This window comes from Dasypus novemcinctus, chromosome 6 (assembly GCF_030445035.2).
Source record: "Dasypus novemcinctus isolate mDasNov1 chromosome 6, mDasNov1.1.hap2, whole genome shotgun sequence".
Lineage (NCBI taxonomy): Eukaryota > Metazoa > Chordata > Mammalia > Cingulata > Dasypodidae > Dasypus > Dasypus novemcinctus.
In genome coordinates this window covers 25400562-25427865 of record NC_080678.1, presented here as the reverse complement: position 1 = coordinate 25427865, position 27304 = coordinate 25400562, and the positions used below count along the sequence as shown (strand labels likewise).

The 27304-nt window shown below is 38.1% G+C and overlaps 1 protein-coding gene and 1 pseudogene across 6 annotated transcripts in view; one reads left to right on the top strand and one right to left on the bottom strand.

Moving 5' to 3' along the window:
* Positions 1-27304, top strand: part of VTI1A (vesicle transport through interaction with t-SNAREs 1A) — a 361387-nt gene that overhangs the window by 219797 nt on the left and 114286 nt on the right. The window contains exon 9 of one of the 6 annotated variants that reach the window (XM_071215667.1): positions 579-677. The exons of the other annotated variants lie outside the window; for them this stretch is intronic. Coding sequence (XP_071071768.1) covers positions 579-624 — 46 coding nt within the window. The 3' untranslated portion in view covers positions 625-677. Of the gene's footprint in view, positions 1-578; positions 678-27304 lie in introns of those variants that run through there. 6 annotated transcript variants of the gene reach the window in all.
* On the bottom strand, positions 4800-5468 carry LOC139439141 (signal peptide peptidase-like 3; annotated as a pseudogene).

The window sequence follows — 27304 nt, the reverse complement described above, 5'->3', positions numbered from 1 at the left end:
TTTTGTCTGTAGTTAAAGATGACAATTTTTAAAATTCAAATATTTTATGAATTGAATTCTCATGTCCTAAGAAGCAAATGCTAATGTTTTGAATGAATAACTAACCCTTGATTGATAGAAAATATTTATGAGGATATGATAGGTTAAGAGAACTAGTGTAAATAATATTCTATTTTCTGGTTTTCTCTGGAGAGTAATGAGAAATATTTTCATTGTTCTGAAAACTGGATCCATTTTTTACATAAGTATGTTCAACACGGCGTGATTTTACCTTCAGAATCTACCAAATAAAGAGCCCTATCTAGTGTGATCTTCAAATTGGAACTGTGATAGAAAAGAGAATGGAGAGTGCTGGAAATGGCCTCTAAAATAGCGTTGTTAGAATTTTAAAGAAGGAAATCTTCTTTATAGTTGAGGTTAGAGAGGCAACTATTTTTAAATACCTAAAGTCTTATTTTGTATCCATATATAATAATTTGCTAAAAGTATGTTTCCTGTGCTAGAGATTTATTGCATAAAAACCAAGCATTAAATGTACAGTTGCTTTATCTTCAAGGTTTATGTGATTTCTCTATTAGCCTCATCAGCATCAATGTTCCAGAACATTCTTCCAGCCAAGGTTGACCTAACTCCACATTGCCCCTCCATTTCCTGGACACAATACAAACTCAATACCGTAAACAACATATTCTCTGATTGAGTAATATGTAAATGACATAAGAAAAACTCAAAATCCTCAGAGAAAGGAAGTGGCGATTGAAAGGAATGCTTCAGTGCCTATAGACAATAAAAGAGGAAAACGGGTGGGGGGGACTTCTGTTGCTTCCCTGGGAGGGCTCCTGCGACGTGAACTGTAACGAACATTCTGCATATGTCTCCATATGTCAGATCTCATTAAAGAGTCCTCCTGCTTTATGTCAATTGAGCTGTCCAGAAATCATTCATCATTTTTAGTGTAAAAAAATCATGTGGTTATTTAAATAATATCATATTAATGTTAAAGTTCAGCTGTCATTTAATGGTATGGCTTAATCAGATGTAGCATTTAGGAAAAATAGTTTATTTGGGCTGTACGTGGCTTTCAGGTTGGCAGATTCAAATAAGGATTTATGGGTTTCTGAACCAATGTATTTCTGTCCATGTTTCTGCTTGATGTACCTCACCCTTTTGTACAGGACACTGAAGACAGTTATTTCAACAAATAAAGCACCTCCTCATATTGTGTTTGAATAAATTTGCAAGTCATTTAGAGAGGGTGAAACACAAACAACTTCTTCAACCTTTGTGCTTCCTGTAGGGAAATCATGCTAACATGGCCGTTTCATAAGCCTATAGAAGAAAATTACTCTGGTGAAGTCTACTTGGGGTTCTCTTTGTAGGCAAACTCAGTCAATCACTGACATTTGGGATGTGTCTACAGTATAAAGACACATACTCAGCTGGACATCATTTTGCTGTGAGTAAGTCCACCTGTGCATATGTATGGCATTGTCCTTTACCTAGAAGAGCCAGAAACTTGTTATCAGCCAGAGTGTCCAGGTACTTGTAATCAACTCAGTAACCTAACTTGGCCTTTTGGAACAAAATAGACAAGGTGGTTTTGTTTTAATTTTTTATTACTATCCCACATCATATGCAATTTGTTTAGGATCAGAAAAAGGCAAGAAGATTTTGCCTACCTCTTTACTTCACTATTTTTTATTATTTCTTAGAAAAGCAGTCTCTAGGAAAACAGAACGAGAGTTTATTTACCAGTATTTTTAACTAAGTACTCCAGTTTTGCTTCCATCCAGTTCACAGGGCATTAGCTGCAGCACTGTTAAGGTTTCATTTCAGGAAGAGAAACCATATTTTCACTCTTATTTTTACCAGAGTTGGATAGTTAGACCGTGTGCCAGCAGGTACTTCTGATTTTTTATTGAACCGTGTGCTTATCTTTTGCCTTCACAAATGTACAAGAGAAATGAATGACCTCTTTGTATAAAGTATTATTGTCATGAGATAAATTCTGTGTGACAGAATTAGATAGGATTAAATATTCTAAAATATACCAAACCACAGAATTATTTTATTTCAAAGAAAAGTTACTGATTGTCTTTTAATTTTTTTAAATTAGATTGTTTTTAAATTTGTAAAATGACCAGAAATGTTATGGTATGACCCTCAATTGGGGCATTTTACTTATAGTGATCAGCCTAGTCGAGAGAGATTGTGTGCATATAAAATTCTACAAGAACACAACCAACAAATTGGGAGAAAATATTTGAAAACCACATATCTGGTAATTAGGTTTAATATCTAGAATATATAAAATACTCCTACAACTCAATAACAAAAAGAGAAAAACCCAATTGAACAATGGACAAAGGACAGACATTTCTCCAAAGAAGATACACAAATCACTAATACGCACATGAACGGAGGTTCAGCATCATTAGCTATTAAGGAAATGCAAATCAAAACCCCAATGAGATACCACTTCACACCTACTTGAATGGCTTTCATTTTTAAAAAATGGAAAATAGCAAGTGCTGGTAAGGATGCAGAGAAATAGGAACCTGAGTATATTGTTGGTGGGAATGTAAAATGGAGCAACTGCTGTGAAAAACTGATGATTCCTCAAAAAGTTAAACCTAGAACTACCACGTGACCTGGAAATCTTTCTTCTAAGTATATACTGAAAAGTACTGAAAACAGGGACTCAAACAGGTACCTGTACACCCATATACATAGCAGCATTATTCACAATTGCCAAAAGGTAGTAGAAACCCAGCAACCCACCATTGGGTCCCATTAAGGAGTGTAAAAAAGTTATATAATAATTTAAGAATGCCATTGACATGAATTTGGAGACAATATGACACCTTTATGTTTGCTCATTGTGTGTATATGCTGACAAAAGACTTAAAGAAATGGCATATACATATTTTTTTTTATAAAAACTTTTTTTTTTCTGGATGCTCTTACTATCAAATCATTTCCTCTCTCACATACACTACTTGTATTTGCCCCAACTGTTTCTACAAATGAAAAAAATATATATCAGAGTATTTCTTTTTTAAAAGTCGATTTTGTTTCTCCTTCAAGCATGCATGTTGTAACTTCCTTAGCATGTAGCCACTGAGAGGCCATTTGTACCTAATCTATAATGTAAACAAAGCAGATAATACCAAATGCAGTTGACCCAGCTAGCTCTATTTCTAGACCAGAAATAGAGCTATTTTTTTTGTTAGAACTACTTCTGAGTCAATCCAGGTACTAACTGCTCCTGATTATTGCTAGTATATTTTACATTTTAAACATGGTCTTGTTGCTTTGGTAGAATGACAGATAAAACATCTGGAAAACTTAAATGTACTGTCAGAATGATTCCTAAGGGAAAGTATACCAGAAATACCAATGAGAGGTCTGTAAATTATAGAAATAAAACTTTTAAAAAATAGGATTATTCTTAAAGAAATATGCCCTGAAAAAAATAAAATTAAATAAATTTTTAAAAATTAAATAAGGAATAATAATAAAAAGAAAGAAATATGCCCTCTTGGGTGCTTTTAAAATTTCTTTTAAAATTCCGTCTTTTTTTCCTTCTCATTTTGCCCAGGAATTATTTTGTTATATTTTAATTGTTCTTACTGCAGTGTCTGCAGATTCAACATTAGAGAGTTTTCATGACTTGTGAGAAAAATTTCCTTAAGACTTTATTCTCAGTGTTTTGTTTTAGAAAATAGAAAAATGTATTTATAAGTAATACATTACTATGATCAGAAAGCACAAAGACACCTGCTGCTGTAAGACATGCATTTGTTCAAGAAAAAATTGCTTTAAAACCTGCCAGAGAGAAGCCAGTAAAAAGAAAAAAAGAGCCACAGAGTTTTAACTTTTTCTTCCCTAATTTGCTATGCTGATCAAAACCAAATAAGAGCCCCTAATGTCCATGAGTGTATCAGTGCAAATACTACCCTGATTTTTTAACTGCAGGTTCAGTTGTGAAGGGGAAACACAGCAGCTTAGCCATATATAAGGAAGCCATAGGAAATTGCTCTACAGGCTAAAAATTATAGCAAATCCCTGTCTGCTATACAGCATGATCTAAGCAGGTCTCAACTTTTGTTTATTCATATATATATCTGTGTTTGTGTGTGTATGTATGTATGCATGTATGTATAAAAACCATGCCCTTGTACACTGCCAACATGACATCTGGGTGGATAGAACTCATTACAACAAATTCTTATGTGTACATTGTAAGAAGCAGTCAATGTCTGTGGATTTAATAAGTCACTTCATACCACAGAAAATATTTAATACATCTAGAGAAAGGAAAGAATATAATGATAGAAGAATCTGTCTCAGTTCTCTGAAACTAAATTTCCCATAGGAAACTGGTCCCAGAGTTCTTGAGGGTCCACTGAAGTAACTTCGGTTTTCTAATTTTTTTCATCCTTTTAGTGTTCAAAAGCTCTGGAATGACTCCTTGCCATTTTCAGTTTTGTAAATAGTCAAATCTTCATCTCCCCCACAAGGTAACAGTCTGCTACAGATCCATAAAAACAGGGGGCGGGGGAGCTCTGGGGAGGAGACTATCACTTCAGGGAGGAGAGGAGCTCCATCTCTACAGCCACAGGAATAGATGGAACCAAACAGGGCCCCCATACTTCTCCCTCTCAAACAAGCCCCCTTTAAGTGTGCAGCCCAGTCATATGTCAGTCCCTTAAATAGGTACATCTCTGAGTAGTAGCCAGCTCTAAAAGGAAACAAAACCATGCTTTGAGAGAAAGGGACTAAAATGGCCATTCTGGTCACTTTCTGAGTGATCCATTGTACTTCCAGAAATGGGAGCTGCTGGACTTGGAGTAGAATGGTTTGGACCACATCTGCTCTAGGTCACCCTTTAAATAGGGCATCATGAGGAGTGGCAATAAGGTAAATGGCACCAAATAGATAAGGGCAGTCTGGGCTGCTCAGTGAGTGTGGGATGCCACAGTTAGCAGACCTACAAAATATCCCGTGAGGGTGTGGTGGAAGTAGGAGACCTTCTTCACATGCCCAGAGATGTTGGCGAGTCCAGAGGCACCACAGGAGTCACCGCTGGCTTGTTTTTTGTAGTTGTCATAAGGAAGGACAAAGCACAACAGGAGACTGGGCGTCACAATGTCTCCACTGCCCAGCATAGAGCAGTGACTGCCTGTGGAGCTTGGCAAGACCAGTTTTCCTGGCAGAGTCAGGTGAGGAACATCGTGCCCAACATTGGGCCCCAGGTGGAGCTTCCGGGATAGACCATCAAGGGGATTGTCAGCCCACTGCAGGACAAACTTCACCATGATGTTGCTATTGAAGATGAAGGCTGAGAAAAACACCCAAAGACATCATAGATGAGAAGTCCTGAGAGAAGCAGGCAGGAGACCTTGAGGCTTGGCAGGCAGACAAAGGCGATCATAGTGACAGAGAGCCATGGCCAGAGCATCCATATTCTCAGTTTTTATCTACTGAAAATGTATCTTCTCCAACAGTGCCTTATGTTTACATTTTAGCTTTTCTCTGTTTATCTCATTCCTCTTTCTTGGCCCCTTTTACTGGCTCATGTGAACATGGGCCCTGACATGAAATAAATGTAGCAAAATCTTGACCTCTAAAGGTATTTTTCAGCTTTTAATCAAGTGCTTATTCTTCCAGAACAAAACAGTTGAATTTGCTAAAGATCCTTTAGGCTTCACATTTAGAATCTTGAGCTTTAATAGAATAATGCTACAAATAGAAGAATGTTTTTTTTTTAAATCGTGTCCTTTTTCGCATGACTAAATTTATTATTTTACACTTCACTCATTGCCTTTGTCCTATGATATCTTCAAGGCCAAAATGGCTGATGTTTTTACCCAGTTAAAGAACCCACTGTGGATCGCCCTGCATATGTTTCTCTTTAACAACATTCTTGCCCTTTAAGCATACAATGTCTTCTTGAACCAGACCCTTTAATGCTACCCCTGAAGTCCTGTGTCTGTGACGACTATTCCAGCTGCATCAATTAGGCTCGATGTCAGTGTCTGCCTGAGACTCTTTATACACATTACCTAATTGGCTCATTAACAACCCTGTGAAAAAAAAATTAGCCCCATTTTACAGATGAGGGTCATTATACTTAGTGAAGTTAGGTGAACTACCCAGAGTCACTTGGCTAGAAAGAAGCGAAATTAGGATATGAACCTCACTAACTCTTTTGAACTCACTACATAAAGAATCTTAAATGCCATCAGGGCCAGTTTTGCTAACTAAAGGCAAAATGAAGAGAGTAAGTACAACTTAGTAGTTTCCATTTATTAATTGTTATTGTTATAATTCCATTTCTTCTCTGAAATAATGGTGGTAGTAAAACGTTTCCTTAAGATAGTCAATTGTTAGTTTAAATGGAAAAATAAATGCTTGGAAATATTAAATGTTGGCTATCATATGTCAGTCTTCCCATCTCCCTCCTCCCCCCATATACACACACATTTTACTGGTTGAAGAAGGCCAGAATCTTAAAAACCATCATAGTATACTATACTGCATCCTTTAATAACAAACAATAAACTGCTACTTGTAACTCACTGATACCTCTGAGGTAGCAGGTACTGTGCTAGTCACTTGATATGCATTATCTTATGTAATCTTCATTATGACCCTATAAGGCAGATATTATCACTCTCAAGTTTTAAGAAGCAAGGGGACTGTTATTAAATACCACCTGGCTATACGTAAGTAGTCTGATTCCAGAACCTCTGTCCTTCCTCCTATACTGGACTGTTGACCTTTCTTCTGCAGAAACTCAGTATCCTCACAGAGTGTCAGACAGCCATTAAGGAGGGGCACCCGATTGTTCTGGAAAGCAATGAGCAGACCCTACAAGGGCCCACTATTTATGATGGGCCAGGAAGAAACTGGTTGGTCTTTGTAGACGCTGAAGCTGCTATTACCAAAGGAATCCCAAATGACTGTGTTTTGAAGGAATCCTTTGGAATCATTTTATTTTTGAGCGTAGACTGTATGGCATTAACTAGAACAAAAAAAGCAACATGCAGCAGGAATGTATATACTTTCCCTTACATGCAGTATTTGGCAAATATCATTGTTAAGAAATCTTATGTTTACATCTAACTCTGTATCACCTGGAGGCTTATCCTCTTTGGAGAAAACAGTCAGTGTTCGTTTAATTATTGAGAATGAAACATTTGTGCATGCATCGAGGCATTTACCTTCATGGATAAGAAGTAGGCTCTGCCACTTTGCAGCTATTAACTTTTGGCAAGACTCTCCTCAGTCTTCTTGTCTTCTTATCTGTAAAATAGAAATGGCAGTAGTCCCTACTTCATAAATTTTTATGATGGTTAAAAGAGTCAGTACATGTAAAGCGCACAGAGCAGTACCTGGTACATAACAAGGGTCAAATAAATGTTGATTATCATGATCATCATCACTATTGAAAAAAGCCTGAGAACAAAAATATTAAAATGTTAATGAAGAGTTATTTAAGATTGATGGACTTAAAAGTGCTGTTATTAAATTTTCTTTCACCACTCTTAGATTTCTTCAGTACTATCTATAAAATTTAAAAATAATAACAATACAGTTCCATCAGCTCTCCTTATATCCCTGGTTCTGTGATGGTGCCACCATTCTCTCTCCCCACGAAGTGACCCTCACGCATCAGTTTTTTTTAAACTACCCTGACTATCCTCAGAGCCATTCTCCAAACTCAGACTTTTTCCCTCTCATTTGCACTGTTAAGGAAGGGACGCCTCCTCGTTGGCCTCAGTGTCTCTTTTCCCCCTCTTTTGTCCTTCTAAATATTTTTGGACAATTTAACTTCTAAAGTATAAAAGTAGTACTGTTTCTTCCCTGGTTAGAAACCCCCCATTGTTCTCTATCACCTGCTAACACAAATATGTCCTCTGTAATCTCATCTCCAGGGCCTTGTTTGCTGGTACTCTTTCATTTAGGTGCTATGTCCCTATTAAATTTGCTCTTTCCCATCTCCAAAATGAGCCTTAACTCTTTACTAATTCTATACCTCTGCATTTTCTGTTACCTCCACCTGGAACGTTCCCCTTTTCCCCAATACTAATCACTCAGGGGTCTTTCTTCAACCAGATCAAACTGGTTTAAAAAAATAATAATAAAAATGAAATATACTGCCTCATGTAACGAAATAGTTCCAGGGCAGAATCAACTTCAAACACATTGGTATTTCAGTTTTTAAGACATGTCATCAGGACCGAGTCTTGCTCTTTCTCTTAACTCACCTCTCTTTCTAGGTGGATTCCATCCTTGGTTAGGGTTTCTCCTCGTGAAAATAAATTTTTGGCCAACCCTCTCAGCAGTACCCACCAAATATTTTTTTCTTTCCAATAGTTTCAGCAAAAGGCCTAGGATAAAGTCTTTGGCTCTGATTGGCTGTGAAATCAGTTATGTAAAAACGCATTGGTCTATGATTTGATGTTTTAGACCCAGAACACATGCACACCTCTCAACAGGGAAGAGACACATGGCCTGAGAATAGGGAAGGCGTGGCTCGCATAGAAAAATCCCAGAGCTTTTCCCAGAAAAGGGAATCCACACTGAGTGGGTGGACAAAAATAATAGATGTTAGCTTTGGAATGTTCCAGATAAATCTCTATCTATACCCTGCAGCTCAGGTGGGGTGCCACTATCTCCATCAGGCCTTCTTCAGTCTTTCAACAAAAAAGGCTCTGTCTTTGGTCTGTCAGAGTATTCTGTCTTCTCACAAGACACTGAACATCTCCTGCTTTGCATTACATGTACTGTAGTTATTAGCAACTATGTCTCCATTTTTTCAGACCTTTTTTTTAATCCCCTACCTCATTCCAAAAAGGATTTCAAACAGGTCCCGACAATATTGTGCAACAAGCTGAGATAAATAGTGGAAGAATTAGAGTGAAAGAAAATGAAGCAGAGCCCCGGACTCACTTTAGTACCCCTGAAATACGGACTTTCAGTATCCTGAACAGATACTTCAGTTGGAAGTTTTCTGTCCTGAGTACAAAAGAGGAAACACATTCAGATGGAAGATCCACTGTGTTTATAAAATGAAAATAACTGTTAGTTTTGGTCAAGCATAGACTTTCCTGACCCTGAGATGGATGCTTGATGAAAAGGCAACTGATGGGTGATAAAGGACTCTTGACTACATCCCCACCTGAAGACAGTGATGAACCTTCGTCATGATCCTCATCTTGATTATAAGCATTCGTGGTCATGAGCTTTGTCATGTTTAGGACAATGCCATGTTATCTTTGGTCAATAAATACTTTTGGGAAGATTGGCTAAAAATAGTTTCAAAGTTCTATCTAAAGTCACATGAGTATAATTAAGTTGAAGCCCTGCAGATTTTTATTTATTACACTTTGACTATATGTAAACATGTTCATTGAAAGACAAAATAAGTAGCTCTGCAATAATGGAAATATTTTTGCCTATTATTTAATCACAATAGAAAAGCATGTTGTATTTTCCTGGATTGTGAGCTACAGTTTGACTTAATTCTTGAATTACCTTTCTTTTATGATTTTCCTTTTTCCCCTGGGATACATGTCATTCTTTAATGCAATGTAGAGTATGAAGGGCACACTTTACCTTCACCATCAATGCCTTCTTTGAACGCAGCCTTGAGCTGTTAATTCAAGCAAAGAGCCCTAGGCCTTCCTTATAAACAAGTAATGGATCCCTCAGCACCCTTGTAAATGGCTATTTATTAACATATACATCACCAAACAACATTTTACAATTCCAGGCCCCCACACCATTACACCACTGTCTTCTCCATTGTAAGCTGAGGGAGGCCTTTGGCCATCTGTTTCATTTAATGTTAGAGGCAGTGAACAATATCTGAACTTTATAAATCGATGTCAGGGCTTCTCCCTTCACAAATCTCCCCCTTCTTCCTTTGCTGCTACCGCCGCCACCACCACTACCAACACCACCACCATATTTTTTTTGTTTGAACGCTCACATTGTAAATTAGCGTATTCACACATCAGTTCTCAATTTTAAAAGGCTCGCTGTGTTATAAGATGGGACAAAGCAAGCTCAGTAACAGCTCATGCACAGTGCAGGTGGTCGAGCTAACTGCCACCCAGATCAAAAGTCAAACAACTGTGAATCTTCTTTTGAAAGTGCAGTTAGGAAGACAAGGCAAGTCTTATCTGCACAAACAAGAAAGAGTTATAGATATACATCACAAATGCATGAGGACAAAGGGGGTTTCATAATCTTTCAGGGTAAGAAAACCTAATGCTGACAATTCTGAGGGCTTTCTTGAATATGTAGCTCAGTTTTTGTTCTGTAAAATTAGTCTTTTTTTATGCATCAATTGATAATTATTTATGCTTTGGTGCTGTCCCTAAAGTAGCAAAGAATTTTTTTAAGCTACCTTTAGTACAAGAAATGGCTTCTTTTCATGGTTGCATTTTATTTTTCAACAGCATTTAAGGACAGACTCCTATTTATACCACACAAGCAGTTTTGTATGTTGTAAACAAAGTATGTGGCTGGGAATTGTGTTTTCCCAGAAATGTTTTCCAGGGAGGCCATAAATAAGAAGCAACTGTGTATCTTGAGAGTTTGTCATCTAGGTATTAAGAAAAAACTTCTTTGCTTTCCGGGTGGGGAGAAAAATATACTGTAAAGAAATATATTCAATATCCCAAAGTCTAACCAAAATAATTCCTTAAATTGCCAATATTGGCCACCTTACTAGTATTAATTGAGGTTGTTTTCATATTTTATTTTAAATCCTCTCTCAATCTTTCATAAGATAGAAGCTGAAATGATGAGGCATAATTTTTTTTAAACTTTTTAAATCCCAATATCCTTTTCAGAAAAGCTAGTGACTTCTCTTGCAAAGCTATATGAAGAACTTCAGAATTAAAGTGTAAATATTGATGGGGAAAATTCCAGATTGTAAATTTTAGCAAAATTTTAGAGAGAGGGTGTGTTGGGATCATGCGAGCACAGCGTCCTGGTTTCCTGTACAACCATAGTTTACCTCGGGGAAAGCCACAATACTGTCCATCTTCTGGTGACTTAATGATTTTATGATAAGCAAGAGTCCCATCAGCTTTTTATTTCCCAAATCAGTTCAAAGGGACTGAATAAGGTCCTCAAGTGCTTTCATGAATCCGCATGCTCTATGCAAAGCTATATGCACTGGTTCCTAAGGACTTACCAGAAAATCAATCTTTAAATATGGTCCTAACATTATTTCTGTAGATGTGTTCACATTTTCATAAGAACCCTGGAAATTGTTTTTGTCATTATTGAGTCTTGACCAACTTGGTCATTCCACCAAGATGGGGACAACAATACCCTGGTTTTAGCTACAGAATCTATGTTCCTAGCAGTATCTTAAGCATCTTCTTCAACAACAAATGTTTCATGTTTACTGTATAAAACGGACTATGTTAGGCATCAGAGATTTAACAAGCTCAAAACAGGTAGCTTAAAATGTCTTTGGTTTGGGACTTGGGAAATGTCCAGAATGGCGTTGCAATGACAGATACAGGCCACTATATGTCTTGTAATAATTTACAAAAATGTGCGAGAATATAAACTACGATGCAAACTATAATCCACACTTAGTGGCAGTGCTCCAGAATGTGTTCATCAATTCTAACAAATGTACCACATTAATGAAGATGTTGTTAATGTGGGAAAATATGGGAGGTGTAGGGATGGGGGCATATGGGAATCTCCTATATTTTTATGTAACATTTATGTAATCTAAATATCTTTTTTTTACAAAAAGGATATTTTTAAAAATCTCTGTGGGAGCCTGGGCTTACAGATTTTAAGAATTAACAATACCTTGTAATTTATGCTCTGTGGTATAGTGGGAGAGAAATGCTGGGGAAGGTGAGCAGAAGAATTCCCTGGGTCCCGGTGGACAGACCGCCATGGGAGATGGGGGTGACAAGGTCTGAAACTTTCTGCCCAATTCTTAACCCTCACAGGGGCTCTGTAACTTCCCATTTTGGCAGTGCCAAGGCAAAAGTTCCCAGAAGCAAAATTTGATTCCTGGAGTGTAATGTTCAAAAGATCTGTTTGGCTGCAACTGTGTTGAAGATACATAGGAAGTTAACAAACAACTTGTAATCTTATCTGCTCATAAAGTAAACATGGTTCCAGAGCTTCAGTTTTTTGTCTTTACATTAAATATAAGCTTTTTGAGAAGCTGGGGCAAAAATTGCAATGGAATTTAAGATTTTCCCCAAGCAAATAAGAAAGGCTTAGATTTACCTAATAGTTCCTAATTGTAAATAACTACGAAAAACCTTTTCATAGGTGTGTCCCAATTTTAGAAAGATACTGAATGAATTTTCTTATACTTGACTAAAATTACATATTTATAAAACTTTATGGCCTTTGAAATTATACTGCATGTTGACTATCCATATCCATGTATGATTCATGAATGGATGCAAAGAAGGTTGGCAGAAATACATGGATTCTTTGTTGTATATTTTTATTTGGTAAGTGTATCATTTTAAAATACTGAATTTTTTCATATATTCCAAATAAATCTTCCTCATCAAATGGGCTAATAGAAATTTAGTTACTAGAAAACTTGCCCAACCAATAAAGAAAAGCATTCATTTTCTATTCTATGTGCGTGATCTGAAGCCGTAGCCTTTTAGGTCTTTTAATCTGTTTTTTCAAGGCCAGGCTATTTATATGAATAATTTTTTATAGCTTCTATATAAAGAAAAAAAGGACATTTTATTTATTCACTGGGGTTTTTATGTGCCTTGAAATTGCATAGATAAAGTATTTTCAAGCTCATAGATCTGTAGGAGATAAAAGGTCTCTTATTTTATAAGGCTTTATATAAGCTTTTCAAGTGTACACTTTTCTCATGGTTAGAATTTTTTAAAATAAAACATTGCTTCACTATTATAATTGGAGTTTGACGTAGGCATCTTTTTCCTTCCCTGAATTTAATGTTAAATTATGTGTGTTTAAGATTGCTTTTATTGCTTGTTACCTTCTGGAGTTTAACATTTTCCTTGTTGGAGAAATTAATATAGTAATCCTCATTTTTAGTACTGGCTACTATTTAATATGGACAGGAGTGAAAAAACCAGAAATCAGATTTAAGAAACAAAGAGTGAAAGGTATAACTTGGTTTTGCAAAAATATTGGTATAAAGGTGAAAATTTATTTACTTCCCTTTCCTTAAGAACTTTTGCTGAGACTGGTAGACTATGAAGAGAAGAGACATTTTTGAACTCTGGGGCAACTGGACGCAGACCAGATTCTGGGTGAACATTAGCTGCTGTTAGCTCTGCCATGTCAGGGCCAAGAAACAGCTTTCCCTGGCTGGAGCATTCCCAAGCTATCATAGCCATCAGACAGGTGGGGAATAAATATTGTAGAATGGTGGGACATTTGAAGAGCAAGCTCCTGATCCCTGGGACTCAATTTGGACAGGCTTCAATTGGAGCAAACAGGTGTTCCTGGGAGGAACTGTCCTCAGATGGCTGGGGGGGAAGGGGGAGGGTGCCATGCTTTCACACACATAAAAAGTTCCCCTTTCCTCTGCCCCCAGGAAAATTAGAATTAACTACAGCTTTTTCTTTTGAAATGGAAAAAGAGAAATAGAAATATGGCACCAGGTCTAGGCTCTGGCTGGATTTCCATGGAGCACACATTCTATGATGAATGAATGAGAATTCTTGAAGCAAAGCATTCTAGTGATTTTCATCATTGGAGATGCCGTGAAACGGTGAATGCAAAGAATCTTTTTTGCCAAAGGATGTATCCATAAAATGGAACGGCCTTTCCATCTTTTATTCATTTGTTCAGTCACCAAATATTTCTTGAGCACTTTGCTATTTTTTAAATATTGGGCAAAGCATTAGGGATAGAGTGTAAGACATAAAAAAGACCCTGCCCTCAAGGTGCTTAGCCTAAGTTGCACTAATAATAATTGGTAATTGAAAGTGAACCTGAGTAGTCTTTGAGAAACTGTAGATTGAAAGTGGTTGTTGATATCAGAAAGATTTCTTTTTCTCTAATGTCACCAAATTGAAGATAATGACAAAACATATTTTATTTGGGGGCATTCTTTTTTATATCACATTTTTCCTATAAAACCTAAAAGGAACTTTTTTTTTAAAGAAAATCATTCTTTTTAACTCCTCTATCTTGAAACAACCTGTTCTCTATTCTGAGCCTTGCACATTTAGGAATCGCCACCAATTACAAATGTGTGACATTCGTATATATAAAATATATTTGTGTATGTGTGCATACCTATTAGATACGGTAAAATATTCTTGGATCTGACTCTTCTTAGGAATCTATAAATTTTGAACTATTGTCTTCTGGCACTTGATGTTTCAGAGTAGCAGAATGCCAGCCCAATTTATAATACTTTGTAGTGACGTGTTTGCAGGCTTTGCTTGTTTTGTTTTGTTTTGTCCTAATAAATCTTTGGAATTCAACAGCCTCATCAAGATGTGTCTGATATATTTCCCTTTCATTTGTTTTGCATGGACCACAAGAACTTTAAATCTGCAAATTGAGGTCTTTCCTCCACCCCTCAGGAGAGTGATATTAATTGTGCCTCAGGTTCTTAACTTCTGTTCCAGATTTTCTGGTTTCTTCCTCAGGAACATCATGATTCTTACATTAAGACATGCGTTTCATATCGTCCATATTTATCGTGTTTTTCATCATTGTTATCACTTCTTTTTCTTATTTTATCTCCAACATCACTGATTCTACTTTTTTTGCAGCATCATTTCTTCCCTTTACTGCTAGTTATGGGAATTTTAATTCTATTGTTGCATTACTGGTATCCCTGAAATAGTTTCTTTATCTCATCCATCTCTTCATCTCTCATTCTTTAAATATCACAGTTTCTTACCTTAAAAATTTTGCCCTTCACTTTACAAAAGCTCTATCTTCTTGCTGTTTTTATTGAGGATATCAATTTTCAAAAACAATTTTCTTGTTTCTTTAGTACATAATTTTCAGAAACCTGTTCTTTCTCTGAATCTGTAGGATATCAATATGGGCAAATGTCCATCTCTGTCCTCTTCTCATCTTTGTGGCTCCCACCACACAAAGGCATGCTTTATTTATGAAGTCTGTACTTCTCATAGTGTGTTACATCACACCATTCCTTCCCTGTCACTGCCCAATTTTAATTTATTGTTTTTCTTAGGAGCTCTGGCTTCTTATAGGATTTAGAAAAGAAACGATGCAGGGAACATGGAGAAAAAGGAATGAATACACAGCCCAAATGCCTCATAAGTTGCAGCATCCACTCATAAGAGAGATAGCATCCCAATTTCTGGTTGTTACAGACCTTTTATCTAGTAGCAGACTTTTCGGAAGATGGATCACAGTTTAGTGGTTAATAGAAAATCCTTCCAGGTTCTGGCAGTTGGTTATGTCAGCTTTGGTATTATGCATTTTTATTATCAGTCTATTTTTTCATTCCAATTTAATGGGTCCTTTGATAGATACAGCATCAGGAGCTGTCAAGCAGGCACCATTGTAAACTGGAGGTTGTAGGTGATCTTAAAAATTGCCCTAGATAAGGGGGCCATACAAACCATTTCTATACCGCAACCCTTGGGCCTTTATGCCTGGGTGGTCTTGTTTTAACTGTTGCTCTTTGAATATTGATGATTTACTGACACTAAGCATAGAAGCCTTAGGGAAAATAAAATCCCATGGGCCACCTTCTTTAAATGAATCTTCTTTGAGGTTTCATTATCCCTCTAAATAATGAGGCATGATTTAGAGGGTCATTCCAAATACTGTCTGGGAAAGTCAGCCATGGTTCCTGTATTCATTGATGGTGTCTACTGGTGCATCTTGAAGCCGAAGCATGTCCACCTCTATCATGGGCCAGGCATCCTTACAGACTTCTAAACTCCCCATTTCTCCTCTTTGTCCCTCCTGGGGAAACTCTAATCTCCAAAAATAAACTTACCTACAGGAAGTGATTTCCTCTATTAATGCTCCTGTGGTGGGAGGCATTTTTTAGGAAAGTGGTCATTCATTCCACAGTTTTATGCAAGGAACTTTTCTGGGGGTGTTGGGATAGAGGAAGACTCTTGCCTTCAAGAAGTACACATCCTAATCAGAGAGAGAAGGCATGCAAAATAAGCAGCTGCTCACTCCAGAGACATGGTGATCAAATATCTCAGTGTATAGTTCCTAGAGTTCAGAGATTATTTCCAGCTTGGAGGAATCAGAGTAGGTTGCATGGAAGATGTGGCATTTGGAATGACATTTGCAGGAGTTGGATTTGCCCAGGCAGACTTAAAAGGAACTCCAGACTGAGGAAACAGCATGAGCAAAGACAGAGAAGTAGCATCTTGCAAAGCAGGTGTGGGCAGGTAGTTCAGATGGGCTCCTTGCTGTGAACTCTGATTTTGCCTTTCATTTTCAGATGTTCCCGTATTAACAGTAGAGTATGGACTACTACCTTGCACATGTTTGCAAAGCTTGACTAAGTGATAGTGGCCTGAAAATGTAGGTTCCACTTTCTCTCACTGCCATCATTCTTTACTGAGCACCTACTATGTGCTCTGTTCTTTCATAGTGTTATGTAGCCCATTGATATGTTTCTTTTTGCAAGTTCTCATTTCCTTTTTAAAATAGATTTATTTTTTATTTATTTATCTCCCCTTCCCTTCTCCCCCTCCCTGCAGTTGTCTGCTCTCTTTGTCCATTCGTTGTGTGTTCTTCTGTATCTGCTTGTATTCTTGTCAGCAGCACCCCGAATTTGTGTCTCTTTTTGTTGTGACATCTTGCTGCATCAGCTCTCCATGTGTGTGGTGCCATTCCTAGGCAGGCTGCACTTTTTTTGCACTGGGCAGCTCTCCTTGCGTGGTGCACTCCTTGCACATGGGGCTCCCCTACGAGGGGGACACCCCTGCATGGCAGGGTACTCCTTGCGTGCATCAGTGCTGCGCCTGGGCCAGCTCATCACACAGGTCAGGAGGCCCTGGGTTTGAACCTTGGACCTTCCATGTGGTAGGCAGATGCCCTATCCGTTGGGCCAAATCCACTTCCCTCATTTCTTCTTGAGCATCACTGGTTTCACGCTGTTTTTCTAAGAATTCTGAAAAGTATTACTAGTACAAGTGACTAGATATGTAGATAGAATAGACCTCCACCAAAAGGTAAGATTCTTTTTTTTAGGGGCATCATGCCATCAAAATTACCATCCTGTCCCTGTGCCAGCAGCTTGTTTTCTTGATTATTAGGTTTTGCTCCATCTTAGATGCTATGTGGGTATGACTGTAACCTGCTTTCTCAGCTCTGCTATGTATGACATCATTAGATTCTTAGCTGGGGACAGGTTGGTATGGGGATAAGTGGGAGCTGAAGGATTTTAGGTCATAGATCAGAGAGCCTGTGTGGGCTGGAGCTAAAATTCACAGCATGGATGTAAACTGACCTGGGTGCACTGCTATCTTGTTATTGTTGTTGTTGTTGTTCTTTGTATTTTTTTTTTTTTATTTCTCTCCCCTTTCCTCCCCCCCCCCCCACCCCGGTTGTCTGTTCTCTGTGTCTATTTGCTGCGTCTTCTTTGTCCACTTCTGTTGTTGTCAGCGGCACGGGAATCTGTGTTTCTTTTCGTTGCGTCGTCTTGTGTCAGCTCTCCATGTGTGCGGCGCCATTCCTGGGCAGGCTGCACTTTCTTTCACGCTGGGCGGCTCTCCTTACGGGGCGCACTCCTTGCGGGTGGGGCTCCCCTACGCTGGGGGCACCCCTGCGTGGCACGGCACTCCTTGTGTGCATCAGCACTGCACATGGGCCAGCTCCACATGGGTCAAGGAGGCCCGAGGTTTGAACCACGGACCTCCTATGTGGTAGATGGACGCCCTAACCACTGGGCCAAGTCCGCTTCCCTGTTGTTGTTCTTGTTGTTGTTTTAAGCAACAGTTTTGCTTCAATAGGACTTGAAATTTTTAACCCAGTTTTGCTTTGGGGAAAATACATTAACCATGTGTCTTTAAAAGGCAATCACTTTTCATAAATTTAAAAGTCATCTCTAGGTACTGAAATTCTTTCTAGGTGCACTTGCTTTGTTAATCAAGTTCTCTGACTTGTAATCTTTCAGTTTGCAAATAGGGATGCTTAACAGTCAACCCTAGAAGAAGGGGTAGCCGTCTTTATCAGCATGACTGACAATGGACTGATGAAATTCTTGAGCATACCTGACAGATTACTGCAAAATACCTTGGCTTTTTGAAACGATGAGGAAAACAAAATGTTAAATACACTCAACACAGACATTAACTAGTGGGTGACGTGAAACCACAATATTCTGGCTGGTGATTGAAACCGTATGATTTCTTTTTCTTCTCCTGATTTTTATTTCTTACACAAAAAGTATTGTAAAAGCAAAAGAAAACAAACGTTTTAAAAAGAAAAAAAAAAAATCACTCATAGCACTGCAATCCAGCATGCCTACGGTTATCAATTCCCCATTTTTCAAGCCCATATTCACATGTTGATGTTTCTTTATGTGGCTTTAATTCTAGTGTAGACACAATTTTAAGATTTGCCTTTTTTTTTTTTTTTAACTCAACATGATAGCTTGCTCTATTAAAGTAGGTTGGATATTGTAGTTGGTGGTTTTATCAAGTCATTATGACATTTGTAGAGGCGCAGGAAAGCCCAGAAGCAAGTGGTTGGCATTCATTTGTTTTTCAGAAAATTGAAGGTCTGACTCTAACATGTCCTGGAGCTGCTCCACAGCCTAATATTTCAGAGCATTCTGCATCTGACAGCTAGATGCTAACATTTTTGGCGCCCTTCTAAACTGTCTACACAGACCACTTGCCTATATTATTAATAATTTAAAGGTGTTTGAGATAATTTATGCATAAACAAAGAAGTCAAGTTACCATCTTTGTTTATATCTATAACTATGGTGGGTGCCTGAAATAATCCCCTTTTTCCAGAGTATTCCCTTACTGACTTAAAGGTAGCCACTTGTCAGATGTCAATAAATTGATCATTTAATCAGTATTGATCATGAATACCTACTACTTGGTCACGTGTTAGGCAGGAATAATTTGTCTTCGCCTTGCACAGAGGTCAGCCTCCGAGTAAGGGAGGCTGGGAGGAGGGCTGAGGGAACGGACCCAGAAGAAGGAGGTCTGGGTGGGGCGCCATCATAGGAGGTGCTGGACAGCCAGGGGGCAGCATGGGAGCATTTTGCATCTGACCAAAGAGAATTGGAAAGGGGGAAGAAACACAAACTTCACATCTTTCCCCAGGAGGGTCCAGCCCAGGGGATGATGATGGATGACTCTTTTGTCATCTTTTGCATTTCCTCAGGAGCAGCTAAAACCGAATCTCTGTACTGAGACCAGACGTTGAAAACTGAAAGTCTTTCAGTCATAAGCGGCATGGACAATTTTTTTTTCTTTTGGTCTGCACAGTTTCGTTTTGTTTCTACAAGTAAGATATGTTTCATATACAGTTAAATTCACTCATTCTAAGTGTACAGTCTGATGAATTTTGGTAATGGTATACAGTTATTTAACCACCACCACACATCAAGATACAGTGTTCCCTTTCTCCATACCTGCCCCAGGAAACTACTGGTCTGTTTCTATCACTAGTTTGCCTTTTCTGCAATTTCATATACATGGGATTATACAGTCTTTTACATATGATTTCTTTCATCCACATTGTTGCATGTATTAATATTTCATTCCTTTTAATTGCTGTATAATGTTCCATAGTATGGATGTACCACATAGTATGGATGTACCACAATCATTTACCAGCTGATAAACCTCTAAGTTGCTTCTGTTCTGGGCCATTTTATATAATGCTGCAATGAACATTCATATACACTTCTTCTTGTGAACGTGGGTTTACATTTCTCTTGGGTAAATACTTAGGAATAAGATGCCTAACTCATATAATAAATATATATTCAGTGTAAAGGAAAACTCTTTTCCAAGGTGGCTAACCCATTTTGTATTCCCATGGCAATGTATGAGAATTCCTGTTGCTCTGGATAGGTATTTTTTAAATGTTCAGATAGCTGGTGACAGTTAAAACTCAGAATGCTTTAGTGAAATGCGTAGCCTCCAGCTCACCCCAGTTCCTACTTGGCCCACTTTGCTCATTTACATCATCTGCCTGACCCCTATAGACTGATGACCCCCGCCTTGGACATTCTTCTGAGAAATTTTAAGTCATGTGGTCTATGACATGGCATCACAGGGGACACGGGTAAATTTGGGTTGGAATTTCAGTCTTGCTGCTTTGGACAGTTTTTGATGAAGTGTCCAAAACTGAACTAATTTCTTTCAGTCTCAGTTTCTTCATCTGTAAAATGCTAAGGATATCTCATCCAATGGTTTGTTGTAAAAATGAAATAAAGCAGAGCATGTCGAGCACATAGCACAGGGCTGGGCCCATAGAAAATGTGCAGTTAGAATGACTGCTAGTATTTACAGTGATTCTCAATTGTGTGTACATGTGCCTCACAGTGACCTATGCGAAGATACCTGGGCCCCACCCCAGGTCTCCCACAGCATCAAAATCTCCCAGACTGTACCTGAACATGTGCATTTTTTTTAAAGTTCCTCAGATGACCATTATGAACATCCCTAGTCAACAACCATTGGTAGACTTGGAAGACGTTAACAAAGAGCCCTACACTCTAAACTCAGGTCTACCACAAACTAGCCATGTAACCTTGAGCAAATCATGTAAACTCTCTGAGGAAGCTAATTTAGTGAGATCCAACTCTAGCAAGTTTGTTCTTCCATAGTTACATTCTTTTTGGTAGACTGTGGCTACAGTTGGAGACAGAAGAGTTGAAAGTGATGGATGGCTATGCTTCCTCCCCAGGTAAATAGAATTTGACCACACATAGAACCATGGGTTAGCAAACAGACACAAAAACTGCCACGCACCTTGCCTGTAAACCCAACGAAATCCGTGTCCCCTCTCCTTATGGGAAGGTGTATTTACAAAAAAATTGCATGAAAGGTTCACTTGAGGCAGATGTAAGAATATTCTAGCAACAGGAGTCAGCTAACCTTCTTGTCAGTCAGATAATAAATTCTCCTTTAAGTGGATGGACACAGGGCTAAGTCAGATTCCTAAGTCAAGGACACCACTCCATGGGGAGTAGACATTCATGGGCACTAAACCCTGATACCCAGGCATTTCCATGCTTGCTGTGGGTGTATTCATGACAATACTTCTAGCTAGTCCACATATCTTCAAAACCATTTCTAATGTCCATGATGCTAATTGATAATTATTAGTTATGATAATTAATTGATAAGCTAAAGAGAGGTGCCATATGTCTACTAGCTGCCTCTGGAATGTGGCTTTTCATTTAAATGTTAACTAAATTCCCATTAAGCCGCTTTATAACATAATGAATTTACTAACCTACGGTTAAACCTAGTGGATTAAACTAACAAACGCACACAGGTCACGCTTTCTCATTTTAAGTTAATTACAGACAGTATACCAGATTATTCCTAAAGTTCCATCCAAACATAGGATTCAACAGTCCTATATATTAAGGGTTCTGATGAATGTATGGTTTTTCAGTACACCTTCTCTTCATCCTTGAATCTCCTCTTTCAGGACATTCCCTCTGACTCCCCAGGCCGTGTTAGTGTCGTTCTCTAGGAGAGCATGGCAGGGGAAGGCTGGAATCCTCAGTGTTTATTCCCAATTTTAAGTTGCTGTGACAGAAGATTCCAGCCTTTGTACAATGACATCCACATCGATTTACATTATTTCCCAAATTTCATCGATTTGAGTAGTACCCCCACAATATCTGCCTAAATCCTAGAATGTTATTTTTCTTTAAATTGGCACACTTAAAAACAAAAAAACTCAAAACACTTGAGTACTTTCTTTAGCTTTATCCTAGAGTAGCAAACATGGAATCATGGTTTTGATGTGCTAGCTTTGCATTTTTCCATAATAGCCTAACTATTTTAAATAAAATGTTAAAAATGTTCATGTATATTTAAAATAAAAAGTAAGCATCTATGTGCTGCCTAAAATCAGCTCTCATACCTCCAGCCATCTGCACCCAGTACTGTGCTGTGTTGTTCTTGCAGGGTTTCTTGCCCATCACCCCACTTAAACCAGGAGTCCCTGGAGGGCAGGGACTGGCTTTCATCTCCATATCACCATATCAGATAGTCTGGTGCATAATATGCATTCAATAAATGTTTGATGAATGAATGTCTCCCTCACTATCACAGTGAAATACCATTAGCAAACAGAAATATTTGCTGTTTTCCCTCGCTTTGTTTCTCAGCCTCTGTTAAACTCTTTTATTTTCTCTTAAGCACTCAAAGATGGAATCAAAACATAAATAAATAACATAAATAACGTGTGAAAGTAAAGTGATGCCTATTTTTCTACCTCTTAAACATTTTTTTAATGACAGAACTGTGATTCATTAAATTCCCCTAATGTTAAGGAAGAAAAAAAATTAAACGATTTAAAATGGTAAGCAATTTTTTAAAAAATAAAAATTTAGCTAACACAAGATACAAGGTGCCTTTACACGATGTAAAATATAAAGAACTTGTAAGAGGGAGTTTCCAAGAAGAAAGTGGTGATTGAAAAAAGCAGCGATCAAATTATCATTTCCTTTCCCCAAAGGAAGTACAAGAAGTGAATTCAAAGGGCATGATTCCTCTTTACTGAGTGCTGCCTGGCCCCAAGCCAAATCGATGCTTCCAGACATAGAAAGTGCTGCTGGCCCACGTGCTCTGTGATCTGTACAAGCGCTGGGCCTCCCCTGCCGTCACCGATGCTCTCCAGTCTGGGTCCAGCCAAGGATCCAAGGACCAAGGCCTTCCTGGCCCCAGACTGAGAATAATTTGTTTGCCCCCCATACCCACCCTCTGCCCCCCCACTAGTTCACTGCTGCAGTTGCCTGTTTTTCTCTCTGCTGCACCCAAGGAGCTGCCTTAAGCATCCTGAGGGCAGGACCTGAACCCTATTCTGCTTTAGATCCCCCACACCTTGTGAGTTCCTGGGACAGAATGGGCATCCAGGAAATATAGGAAGGGAGGGATGAGCTATGACTGATTTACATAAACTTCACCAACTTTACTCCCTGCATTTTAAAAAAGATCTGGAAAAAAACCCATTTAGGAGAAAACTTTCTAATTTCTGGAAGCATACCTACAGAAAGCAGGTTAGTCTCATTTTGGATACACTTTTTTTGCCTTTAAACAAAGTTTGATGATTCAGTCTTTTAAAAAAGAACTAAACAGTCGTATTGTGAGTGGGCCTCAGAAAGCAAAATGTTCCAAAATAAGTAGGTTGCCTAAAACTTATCAGTCCATCCTTCACTTATTTGATTTGCTTTAAGTTATATAGGAAATGTCACATATGAAGTTTTTTAGCTTTATTTCTCAATTGATTTCAAAAAATGAAAAGTTGGAAATATTTATCTTACCTACCTTAAACTTTTCTCTGTGGTATTTACTGTTATTAATACCATTTCAGGCTGAAGCATTCACATTTAATTACATAAAACAATTAAAAAGTGCAACATTTCTAACTTTGGAGTTGCTTATGTTAATTCTACAAGCATTAGTAAGAAACACGTAGTCAAAGGGAAAGGACATAAGTAGTTAGCTATATAAAGCATCTAATTATCTGAAATCTTTAAAAGACGTTTAATTGTTTAAGGTGAAAAAAGATTTTTTTAAAAAGCCTTGTTGGCTTTTTTTTGCGTTGGTGTTGCTTTTTCCCATAATTTTTGAGGTTGTTTTGTTCATAAAAAGGGAAGCGGTGCCAAACTCAAGAGACATTTGCCCAGTCTCCATTTAGGACATTGTGAAAGTTCTCTAGCTTACTTTAAACATACGTACTGGCCAATATGGTGCTACTTTGTTATGGATAGTTCCTTCTTACTTGGTTTGGAATCTTGGGCAGGCTTATTCCAGGAAAAGCACAGAGCTGGAGGCCGGAGGCACGCGCTGCCTGTAGCTTGCCCCTCACCCAAACAGCCCTGAAATGCCCAAGGTTGTGAAATTATGAAAACCTTCCTGAGTCTTTCATTATGACCCACCCATTGAGGTTAATGATGGTCACTTCAAATAGAAAGCGGAAGAGACTAAAATTATGTTTCTAATCATTTTTTGCTGCTCTCTGAAAAGTTTGATGATGATTAGAAATGCAAATTGTTATGTACGATTTACCGTATTACTCTGCAAAACGCTGTACAAAGTCCTCTAGGGAGGAATTTTTATAGAAACAGTCCTTCCCCCTACGCCTCCAGTATATTTTGTTGACTGAGTGTTCCATGACTAGAGAAAAAGGTAATTACGGAAAACGATTATATATATGTTTTCTAATGGGCACATCTAGGAATATTCAGAAGTATTGTCCCAAGGTCCATCTCACCATCAGGGGTGTTTTATCTTAATCTGTTTTCTAAAACGCAGAATGTGTTTACATGCTTGTTTGATGGAAGACTGGAGCCTTCAATTAACTTGACCTGACTAATAATTCTAGTTAGTTTAAGAATGTGAACGAATGTTTTAGTGAGAGAATGTACCGGATGTTTTATAATTTTTATAGCATAGGCATTATTCCTGAGCTTGGTTTACATGCATTTTGAGACTAACCTCAGTAAAGTAGCTTCATATTTCAGAGTGTACTTAGTATTGACTGAAAATAAAATGTCTGCATTCCACATTCATTTTTGCAGTATTGAAAGTGAAATGTCTTGATTTTGAAGTCATGTGGGTTTGCTAAAATGAATTTGCTCATCAGTATATTTGTTTTGATCAAAAATAAAACTACAGACATAAACTAACATTTCTTACCCCAAGATAGCTTATGAGCAACTTTCCTCTGTTATATCCTCAGTCAAATTGTATTTTCTTAGTTTTCTTAATTTAAACTGAGTCTCCAAGTAGAAAAACAGTCATCATCCCTTTGTCAGTGTTCACTCGGGAATTTGTTTAAGCAGAGTCAGGTCACGATGGTCAGAAACCCGGCTTTTGCTGCTGAGGAATTGTATTTTCTTGAGTATGTACTGAACTGAACTGCACAAGCAAATCATTAAGTGACATGCGTGAACAGGAAGAGAGAAGTATTCAAAAATTCTGTGACCTCTGCTGCAAGGGTGGCTGACAGAAGATACTAATTTTAATTGTTTGTTTCTCTCTGGCCAGTTTTTGTTCATAAAAACATTCCATGATCTTGAGGTGAAAGGTGATCGGGAAGGCATTATTTTCATTTTAATGGTTGTATCGATGTTTCTTTATTCAAAATGATCAAAAAACATTTCCTGTTGTAATCAAATAGTACATTTGCACAAATCATTCTGGCTAAGCCGAAAGAGCCATCTACGTCAGAAGTGTATGGGAAATGGAATTTAAACTTACACTTGCAAATCATGTGCTTTTCTTCTGGTCTTGGTATTTTTAAAAACACTACTTGTTTATATATCCTCTCCCAACAAAGAAATTAATGAGCTTAGATAGGTTTACTGGCTTCTTTTGTTTATAGCTTTTTGTTTCCTAAGAAGAAAATAAAATAGCTACCTGGAAATTTTTTCTCCATATTAACATAGATTTGTTTGTTTTGAACACTTAATAACATCAATAGCACTTTCTGATTTTCATCTACTTTCATTCTTTTTTAAAGTAATTTTAAGAGTTGTATATTACATTTTAAACTGAGGGGATTCATTTGCCTTGGAATAGGTGCTTCTAACAGCAATGTAGATTCAAAAGCTAAAATATTTAACAAATAATATCAGAGAAAACTTAAATCCAATCTCCATTGCATTTTACTATCAGTAAGAACCCCCAGAATCCCTGTACTCAAGAGCAGTGTTTTCATATGTAATTTTTTTAAAATCTAAAGCAAAAAGCAGACTCTGAGCTGTGGCAAGGTGCCCTGGAGGCGATAGTCTCTACGGAGTCGGCAGACCATGTGGCTGATGAAACCTTGAGCTGCGCGTAATATGCTGCCGTATCTTCCGAACGCTGTGTATTTATTTGGTCTTGCCACACTGAGCCTGGTTTAGCCCTAGTCTCTGACTGTCGCCTTCCCTCAAACGGAGCTTTACCCCAGGTTTACTTACACTGCCAGAGGACCACTACGCTTATTGAAAACTGTAGATTTAAAGTCTTCTTGATGAAGCCAAGACAGGAAAAAAGAACCGTAGCTTCATTTTTTTTAAGTTTAATAATTTATTGTGTTACGTTAGGACAACAGAGAGCTATTGCTTAGCAACATTGGATTAGGCCAAAAATAATTTAAGCTCCCAAATGAGAAACATTTGTAATCGAATATGCTCTAACACTTGCTTTACCACATGGCTTAACACCCTTTTGCTCACACATGGTTAAACACATGTTTGAACTGATGTTTTAACACCCGCCTCACACGTCTTTATGCTCTTTGTTCACATATGCTTAAACACATGCTTCAACACCCTTTGCGCCCTCGTTGCTGAACACAGGCAGAGTATTGTCCTGGGTCTCCTTTCCCAGACATTCATTGGTTAGTGGCATTAAGTGAAAGTTTGGTGCCTAGTAAAGCCACAGCTCTCACTGGCTAGCTAATGTCCACACTTGTGTCCTTCTGGCCTTCTGGAGAAGAGACTCCTGATGGAGAAGACCACCGTGATTCTTTGTTTCTGCCACACTCCTGAGCTGTGGCCTGTGCAGGTGTTTCCTCAGATGGGTATATCATGTCATCAAGTGTTTCCCCCCAGCCTGTCCACTTGTATTTTCCCCAACTGTCAGGCTCTAAAATTTTACTCATGACCAGATGCAGAGTTGAGGTGACCCTTTTTTACCTCTGAAATCTTACTTGGTAATTTCTGTGCAGTTGACAATGTATATACCATAATGGGATATTTCAATTGCAGAAATTGAAAAAGTTTGGCCTAGGCTTTCTTAAGACTAATGATCAGACCCTTTCTCTTTTTTCCTGGTGGTATTGCCCATCAACTTAGGCAAACTGACTGTCTCCACTTCACTCTGACTGCATAGACCTGCCATCGGCAAATTCACAAAGTTCAACTCTTCTTCCTAAGGCTTTAGGACTCGTGTCACAGCTGTTTAGCGTGTAGGCTCTTGAGCCATGCTGCTTGGGTTTGAGTCCAAGCTTAGGTTTCCTCATCTGTAAAATGAGAATAATGACAGTACCCACCTTATAGAGTTATTGTGAGGATTTAGTGACCTAACACTTATAAAACATGTAATAAGTGCTCAAAATATAATAGCCCCTAATTCAAGTA